This window comes from Gadus chalcogrammus, chromosome 5 (genome assembly GCF_026213295.1).
Source record: "Gadus chalcogrammus isolate NIFS_2021 chromosome 5, NIFS_Gcha_1.0, whole genome shotgun sequence".
Taxonomy (NCBI): Eukaryota; Metazoa; Chordata; class Actinopteri; order Gadiformes; family Gadidae; genus Gadus; species Gadus chalcogrammus.
This window is the reverse complement of record NC_079416.1, coordinates 19,488,531-19,498,286: the sequence shown is the minus strand read 5'-3', so window position 1 is coordinate 19,498,286 and position 9,756 is coordinate 19,488,531. Positions and strand designations below refer to the sequence as shown.

The following is a 9,756-nucleotide window of genomic DNA, read 5'->3' as shown; positions in this document are numbered from 1 at the left end:
GACCAGACTCACCGCAAAGCCCTCAAATCACTAAACCAACAACCTCACCTCGTAGGTAAACGCTCGAAGAGAATTTTATGTGAGAAAACATTTTAAACCTCCCCTGTCCAACCTCTCATAAATCACTGCCTGTTTTCAGCACTCTCTGATTTAATCTGTTTATTGATAAAGTCATTATATCTGGACGGAAGTCAGGCGGTACTAGTTTCGAATTTAACTGTACGAAGTAAGTCTCAACCAAACGATGACCCTGTTTTTATCAGTTTGTTTCATTTATTCTACTTGTGTTCCACTCATTGTTCATAATGAGTATCCTTTGCCAAATAGATGTGTTGTTGCAACTTGCTTGGAAATACGTGTACAACTTCGTAAATCGACTAATCAACTTACTTTCCCATCACCTCATCACCCACCTCTTGCTCTCTGAAGTATGGACAGGGCTGGGCTTGGCTACAGACCTTCCCCTGTTGAGCCCCATAGGAGTAGCCTGTCTCCTGCTATTTCAGTAACGTGGATACGTGAAGGAAAGGGTCAACAGACGGGACTTCTCTCGCTGAAGTCATGCCCAATAGGGTGGGGTCCAGAGGTCCATCAAGCCACCAGCTCATGCTTCTCTTTTGCTTCTTGCCACACATGTTATTATCGGGCCAGGAAGGAAATGACACACGAGAGACTCCTTGCGTCTGCGCGACAAAGTATGAGTATGTGTGTGTGCATGCGTGCGTGTGTTGTTTTGATCGAAAAACACTACAGTGCAAACACACAAACGTACACACATTCTGCGGTCAGTATGTCGTGTGTAAAATCAACAACATTACTACTCTCTCAGTTTTCCCTCCACGTACGGACATTTTTAAATCGCGGTTACCAGGGATACCCTGGCCTAAACAGACGGGTTCCATCACATCGTCGTCAACGGGGCTTTTAATTGGCTGACCGCAAGGCGGACGTCTAGGGACTGCGGCGCAAGCAGCGCTTTCTCCCGCCCGGGAAAAGCCGCTGCTTGCTCTACGGTGTGGCTGTAAGACCCTCCGACAATGCCCTGTTTTTGTCTATCTAATTGTATTTTAATGCGGTCGCCGCGAAACGTACTTCTGGCCTTAAACCAAGAGGGAGTGTGGGGGAGGAGGGGGGTGGGGGATCCGTAATGAATGAAGCGAGAGACGCGCCTGGAAGACGTCGCGAGGGCTCTCTGCCAACAGCCAACCCGACTCACCTTTCACACACCCTCTGCCTCCACCTATTGGCATATAATTATAAAGGAAATTACCCAACCGATCTCTCTCACACACACACACACGCACGCACGCACGCACACACACACACACACACATACACAATGGGGAAAGGAAAGACCAAAATGGAAAGTGGACAGATTTAATATGTGAAAATGATGCGTTCCGAAATAGAGGCACCGCAGTAGGGCATTGTGGGAAATGCTTGGCGCTGTCGTTCTCTCCGGCGGCTCCGTGCTCGTGGTCTTGAATTTGACCCCGACTATAGATGATACACAGAGGGGAAGGGGATGCCCACAGCTCTCTCTCTCTCTGAATTGAAAGCACAAACATACATACACATAGGTACACAGTATCACAAATTGATAGACAAACACACATGCACGCTTTTTCTCACTCTCACTCACACACACATCACATGCACGCTCTCTCTCTCTCTCTCTCCCAGACAGACAAATAGATAGACGGACAGCTGCTATGTCTGGCTTTCCTCTTTAGCCAGGGTGAGTAAAGCAGCAGTGTGTTCGCTGGAGGGCTGGAGTCTCCCCTACAATGGGACTGAACTGTAACCTTGGCGTTAACACCGTTTACGGGCCCACAGGCCCAACGGCTGGAAGACGTGTGCTAGACCTGCCGCCCCTTCGATCTTCAGGGGGGATTTCCTAAAGGAATTGGATTAAACAACCAATTGGATTCTGGAGATTCAAATCGACATCGGATTATCCAGTGAGTTTTGACTTCTCCATACCAGTGTAAACATTGGGGAAATTCAATGGAAGACTACCATCTAGTGGTAAAGAGTGGAATTACAGTTGGCTGACATGGGGAAATTGTGGAATTATCGGTAATTCTTCAGTAAAGTTCTGCATATTAATTACAAATAACTGATATTCTCCTACTCTGTGTTTGTAAACACGTGCCCTGCACAACATCCACACCTGCAACATTTTGTCTTGTAAATGTACTCTTCGATATCTTCCCCGGAATTCTAAAGTCAACAAAATTCTCAAACAAGTTCCTTCTGTGCTCCAATGAACAGAGCCTACTCCTTCATCAGTTAATGTTTAAGAACCGTTTCAATTAAAGAAGGGCAGGACAGACTGTCAAAACACATCATTGTGGTCAAAAACAGTGGAAAATTATCAAATGTTGAAGTCTTGAGTTGTAAAAAATCCTATTTCCATGAAGTATTTGAGTTCATTCCCTGAAGCAGAGCCACAGTTTGAAACTCTTTCTCAAATGTTTTTATTTGGTTCACACGGTAAAGGAGCACAGCCTTTTCAGAGTTATCCACCTCAAAGACCTGTAAAATCTATAAACATGAAGAGTAGGTAGACCACCTTCTGTGTCCGCCAAAAAGATTAGCTTTTCACAATAAAAGCAACCTAAGAAATAATCAGTTTTCTGCGACAAAAAATATTATTTATTGTAAGTCAAATCCATAGTAAAATGTGCCGTCATAAATGTTGGTTATTGACTGAAATTCATACAGTCCAATACAAAGGAACTTCTCTACTTTATCAAAGAAAAACAAGAGTGGGTTGCGATACGTTTCAAATATACAAAACCCTATTGATGTTATATGTCAAATTAGATAAATTAGATATAGATTAATAAGTAACCCAAATTAAAATGTAAAAAAAAAATAACATTGCGGTCAAGTTTTGCATTATTTTACCAGACGGACCCTGAGAAGAAACGCAAATTGAATTTAGCACAATGGTGGACGCAGGGTCCCTCTGCTGTCCCGGTGGTGTAACTGCATGCAACGCTTCGGTGGGCCACCGTACGACTAGAAATCAATGGAGTGACGACATCAGTGATCAGAAAATGACCTGAAAATAAAAAATGAATACCTTCCCACCAACGGACACATCTCTGATTATCAGTTGTGCAAACGTATAACAAGACAACAGGATCATATTTACAGCATCTGAAATCCTTGGCATATTTTTAAACTGGAGTTACATTAACTTAAACACAGAAGAGATTGTTTTCCAGCAGAATTCATATAGCAAGGTCCAGCCTGGCCGAGACCAGTCATTATGTTATGTCAACACCCCCCCCGCCCCCCTCCCCGTACCTACTGCCATCGGTAAACCAAATTAAACCGCCATCTTGGACCCATCCAGTTTCGAATCATTCCAAAGACTCGAGCTACGAATGAGTCTTTAAAAGACCGAAGTTAACAAGTTAATTTGATTATTCAAAACAAACGTAAGATTTAAGTAATATAGGTATGAGTAAACACAATGTTAAAATCAGGCCTCAGCTGAAAAAACGGAAAAATAACACTTGCAAATAAAAGCGGATAAGGAGGGAGGAAAAGAAAGAAGATGCATAGCAAACACTCAAATCTCAAACAGCTAAATTGTCCAGCTGGCGGTTCGTTTCCGAAAGAGAGACCAGGTGCCTGGGAGGGAAGCCCTGGGAAGGGGAGACCTGGGCGGGAGGCGGAGCCAGGGGTCCGTAGGGCTCAAAGGGGGGGGGGGAGGAGGGAGGAGGGAGGACTCACGGTGTTCAGGGGGCTATCTGTGGAACTCGGGCTGGGAACACTGCCGCCTCAGGACCTGACCTTTCTTCCACCGCAAACTCCGCCTCCGCCGCCAAGCGCCACCGGTCGGCTCTCGACCACGGGCCGACGCCGTCTAGGTGTCCTCCTCTTCGTCCTGTCGCTGAGCCACGATCCTCTTCCTCACCGCCTCCTCCGTGAAGCCCTGGGCCCCGGTCTCGGGCCGGCCCTCCGGGGAGCCTCTCCTCCGGGTCCAGTCCTCATCTGGGTCCTGCTCGCCGAACTCCTCTTCCTCCTCGTCCTCGTCCTCGTCTTCATCGTCGTCCTCCTCTCCAGTCGGCTTCGTGGTCGGCCTCCTGCTGCTGGAGCAGACGGGCCTGCTGCAGGCTCTGCTTCTCTACACACACACACACACACACACGGAGGTACACACACACACACGGAGGGACGCGCACACACACACACACACACACTTTAAGCACCGTTTACATTCACTACAGAAGTATAATACATCAATACTTGGGATTAGATACTTTAACCTTTTTTCTGAAATAAGGTCAAATATTTCAGTTTCAACTGTACGAGGTGAAAGGTCTCGACGTAAGAAATGTAATGGATCAGCGAACCTGTGTCTATGGTTTATTTAGAGAAACACAAGAAGTTGCACTCTTCCTTCATCACTATCCTATATGTACAGGCCTCACAGAGAAACCCATCCAAAAAAACGTTTCATTTAAATATCAGAAGAAATCCAAACCAGCATCTTGGTAAATGGACTGCATATGCATACCGCCCCCCCCCCTACTTACTCTGGTAGTAGTCAGACGAGGAGAAGCGTCGCGAGGGGAACACGAAGTCAGCGATGAACACCAGTATCTGAGAAGACACACCGCCACCACATCACCGTCGGATAATCATCCAATCAACGACTTCCTGACTCAACCGTTAACCTTTAGCCTAAAGCAGGCTGCAACAGTGTTATCCTGCTCTATCAAAACATCATCTCTCGTGTTCTCACTTCCTGTGAGCCGTTTATGCAGGTTACCAGAACCCAGGGCGAGGAGAATGAGTCATTTGAAAAGTGTAACTCAAAATATCTCTCTTCTCTAAACCCATAGTCCCTCCCTTTTCTCTCTCCTCTAAACCCATGTAACTCATAGTCCCTCCCTCTCTCTCTCTCCTCCAAACCCATGTAACTCATAGTCCCGCCCTGTCTCTCCTCTGTACAAATGCAACTCATAGTCCATCCCTCCCCCTCTCTCCTCTAAACCCATGTAGCTCATAGTCCCTCCCTCTTTCTCTCCTCTAAACCCATGTAACTCATAATCCCGCCCTCTCTCTCCTTTTAACCCATTTTACTTATAGTCCCGCCCTCTCTCCTCTAAACCCATGTAACTCAATGCCCCTTCCCCTCCTCTAAACCCATGTAACTCATATTCCCGCCCTCTCTCTTCTCTAAACCCATAGTCCCGCCCTCTCTCAGCATAAACTCACCAATCCGAGAGCCAGGCCGGAGAACAGGGTGGCCAATCCGAAGATGATGTAGGAGCCCCACACAGGAATCCCCAGCTGGTCCGTCATGTAGTTATGACAACGCTGAAAAACAAGAAACAACGTTAACACAGGATTTATACAATCAGGACCCCTAATGGAAAAAAGCATAGAGTTATTATTAATCTGTAATACTTTGACATTTTAAGGAAATTTAGCAGCCAACTTCCAACCATTCATGCACACATTCACCAACCGACAGCGGTGTCAACCATGCAAGGTGACAGCCAGCTCATCAGGAGCAGTCAAGGTGTGGTTTCTTTCTCAGGGACACCTTAGCAAGCCTCTACAAGGCAACCCGCTCTACCTCCTGATCTAAGCCAACCTTGGCATGGCCCTTATTCAGCTATTAGTCAATAATGGCGCTTTTACACAGGCGGGTACGATTCGGACCCAGCGCGCCTCAGCCCAGTAGTGAGGGGGCGGTATAGCCCAGCTCAGTTACTGCTTGTGTTTCCACCGCCGACGGTACCCTTATCGTAGGGCGGGGTTTAAGCCCTAAGGCGATAGCCGCGGCAGCTACGTAATCATCGTGATCTCATAGCAGCCCCACACAGTGAAAAAGTGAAAAAGAAGAACGCGCACACCGGAAAAAAAAGAGAAACGACGTAGGAAATAGAAGGACGGCAAACTTTTGCGAGACATATTCTTCAATAAACGAAGCTTTCGCCGCTTCGCCAGAAATACCTCGCGGGTAATGTGTTTGTTTGTTATTATCCCCCTGTAGCACAGAAGTGCGATTCTGTCGACCTATCAACGGACGGCGTTTGTAGCTCGAACTTGCCGGCACCCTTTCAAGCGTCTCAGTACCCCAAAGGAGGAGTATTGCGAGATGAGTACGGCTCAGTCCGGATCACGCCCACTTTTGGCGTCGGAAACGCGACCCGTGATGCACCTTTGCGGACTGGACCGACCCGCACCCTCTGGTGGAAACACGCCATAAAACGCGCTGAGAGATTATCTGTTCCAAGTAGAGTGTGCCGGCCTCTCCATGAGCCAGTTGACTAACAACGTCCACGCCACGGCTCACTTCTGAACAATTAGCGCATCATGTGCCTGATTGGTTTGATTATATCCATCTTGCGCGTCAATCACAGGTGCGTGAAACACTGGCAGAGGAACACAGCGAGGAAGGGATCCTGTGTCGTTTGTTGATTTGAATGTACAAATAACCCTACAACTCCAACGTGGTAACTGATGCATCGTAAACAAGGGAATGGGCTGAAACAATGCTGAACGTCTAACATCACCAGCAGGTTGGGACCTGTCAGAGGAGCCACACCCTTGGGGGCCAGGAGAGGGTTCTACGCGTTGAAGAGAGAGTGGGCTGTTCTGGACAAGGAGACCACTTACCCGGATAAACATGGACAGCTTGAACAAAGCAGACATCGAGTTCATCCTGCAGAGAGAAGAGACTTCTGGTTACACTGTGCGGGAAACTGGTAGCCATTCACATGTCATTTAGCTCAAATTCTAAAAGAATGTCACTTTCTTATTTTGTCCTGCAGCAGATTTGCAATTTGAACGCACCGTGATTGGAAATACTTTAACTGGTTACGCGTCTCATGATTTCAGGCACCGAATGACAGCTACAGTGTTGGTTAACTCACAGGAAGGAGGATGGACCAAACCACGAGGACACCGGCTCTATGGCTTGCCACTTTTGCTCGTCAACGAATGCGAGGAAGTCGTTTTTCGTGCGGGCACCTTGGTACTTCCTGAACACACCGTCCTTACAGCTGGAACACACACACACACACACACACACACACACACACACACACACACACGACTTGTGTTCTAATAACCAGAAAGCGTGAGTAATAGTGAAAGTCTTTTTAATAGTGACAGCACTTTGTAATACAGGAAGAGGGCGATTTTCAGGAGACAGGTTCATGCTCAGAGACGAAGAGAGGAAATGAACCAACCCAAGTAACCACTTACTGGTAGATTGTAGGAAGTGATGTTATGATGAACCGCCCACTCAGACCTTACGGGAGACGAGAGGAGGGGTGAATCATTAGGGAATGTAGAAACACACACACTCAAATTAACATGAATAGGGGCCGGAGAGAGATACTTTTTAACCCTAGGCTTGGGTGGGGTAGGGGGAAAACAATGCTTACCCGGCTGTTCAGTCACGTCCACCTTGGCTATGTTGACCCCCATGTCCTCCCCCCAGTCAGCAAACTCACTCCACGCAGGCTGGAGCTGCTGGCATGCCGGACACCACGGGGCGAAGCTGAGGGGAGGAACCACAGAGACCGCTCTGACAGTCAGTAAACGAGGAATCAAAGGGTATGAACAGTCCATATCGGTGTGAGACCCCGTAGTAACGTTAGTTTATAATCCAAGTATAAGCGCCCACTGTTATGTAAGTCCACTTAGACCTGTATCCATACAGGCATGAGTAAGGAGAACTCTAGGGACAAGAAATACAACAGATCACATCACATTCCTGTTGACAACGAACATAGAGTGACTGTCAAGCTCTGAATCAGCGAGTGGACGTAAACACACCACAGCGTTGGGTTCGTTAGCCTAGCTTTTAGCACCCAGCGTTAGCGCGATACTCACAATTTAATCATCCATTCCCCGGCCAGGATGTCCTCCCAGTTCCCGTCCGTGATCTCCTTCAGGCTGCTTGACCGCTGACTCGCCGACACGGGTTGCAACGTCAAATGTATTACAAGGGTCACACACAAGCACAGCATGTGCAGTCTCGATCGGAGCGACAGGGAGAAAACTGTACCCCACATTCTCGTAGACTGTACGCTCGCCATGTTTAGCTGCGATCGGGTACAGTCTCGGCTCCCGCCCTCTCACTTCCGGTTATGCTTTCTCCCGCCCTCTCGCTTCCGATTATGCGCAGTTGTCAGAGTTCGATTATACACGAAACGAAACATTGAAGTTAGCCTGGAAAACATTTAAATGTGAACGTATTGTCTAGAATAGATAGTAGAGGTTTAATTATTATCAAAACGAATCTTCGTATTATTGAATACAACGTTGAAAAATACTACTTTAAAGATTTTGTATGCAAACATTTTGTATGCCTTAAATATGCATAATTCTCTTACATTTTTAATGATGCTGAATGCACTGCGCCCGATTGAGTGGAAACTAAACCATGAAATTAGGGATATTTCCTGTATGAATAAATAAGTAGTTAATATATTCACCACCAGGTGACACTGTTGTGTGTAACATGATTAGAGTTATGCGGAGGGCAGTAAGAACAAATTGGACAGTAACTATATCAATGAAGAGGAGGAGGGAGACGCGTGTGTGCCCTTATTTAGTTTAGCTCATGAATGTGTGTAAACGGGAGAGTCCAGATGCTATCAGTCTTATATTGTCTCTCTGCTCGTCCTCCTTCAGAACTGAGGTTTGACAATGCCTCTGGAGAAGATGAGCAGTCCTTTTAATGGCCGAGTGGTACCTGCAGCAGGCAGACTTCTTAAGGAAACCTCGAATTCTATAAATACCCCGCAGATGACATTATTTTCCATGCATAAGATGGACCCCTTTTCTCTGGCCTTCAGCCCTGCTACACTTACAACATCGCATGCATAATAAGAACGCAGAACAATTCATGATACAAGTATTTGACCCATGTTGTGTGTTGCTGTTTTCTTATCTTCTCCTGGTACTAGAATATGCACCATACACTATCACAAGCTTACTGAAAAAAAAGATGCATAATGTAAGGCACACCGTTTATTCAGATTTCTTTATTTAAAAGGGACAGCACACTTTATTAAACACGAGCACCAGAGTTCAACATCTAAATGTGCCAGATTCAGCCATGCAAGCAAATTTTCATCTGTATTGTATTGATAGTATCCTATTGAAAAACAAAATATAAAAAAGTATACTGTGTTACGATCTTACTTTGCCAACATAGATTGCGTATACACTTCAGTCTATACATAAGTGTTGTAGTTGACCAACCAATCAAGGGTGTGTTAATTGAATAAACTCACCAATTTAAGTGAAAAAGGCTAAACATGCATCGATTGAGATACATTTTAAGATAATTTATTTTAGAAATAGGTTGATGCCTAGAAATTATTTACTCGTCAACTTGAAGAAACGGTTACAAATATATATGTTTTTCTATTATATAACAAGATATGATATTATTCAACCTGAGAAGAAACTGACATTCCACACTCTGTTATCTTAACCTGTGTTGATTTAAGTTAGTTGCATTAGCTTAGTTGTATTAGTGTGTTGAACTGAGAAGGCCGTGGGTTGGGTTCTCTCACCACACGTTGGGTTTATAGGGCTCCTCTCAGAGGGCCTCAGGGGCATTGAATCATCCACGGGACTGGTAGTCAAGGTTTGGAGTGGATGAGGAGGAGTGAGGAGGTGTGTGTGTTGGGGGGGGGGGGGGGGGTGGGGGGGGGGGGGGGGGGGGGGGGGGGGGGGGGGGGGGGGGGGGGGGGGGGGGGG

At 46.4% G+C, this 9,756-nt stretch overlaps 1 protein-coding gene across 1 annotated transcript; it reads right to left on the bottom strand.

The window, feature by feature from the left end:
• Positions 1-1,978: 1,978 nt before the first annotated feature.
• Positions 1,979-8,131, bottom strand: tmx1 (thioredoxin-related transmembrane protein 1). The gene is given in 9 exon segments (XM_056590882.1): positions 1,979-4,081; positions 4,083-4,144; positions 4,557-4,623; positions 5,242-5,343; positions 6,652-6,697; positions 6,909-7,037; positions 7,243-7,288; positions 7,425-7,540; positions 7,876-8,131. Coding segments are annotated over 9 exon segments (972 nt in total). The 5' UTR covers positions 8,082-8,131; the 3' UTR covers positions 1,979-3,883.
• Positions 8,132-9,756: the final 1,625 nt, after the last annotated feature.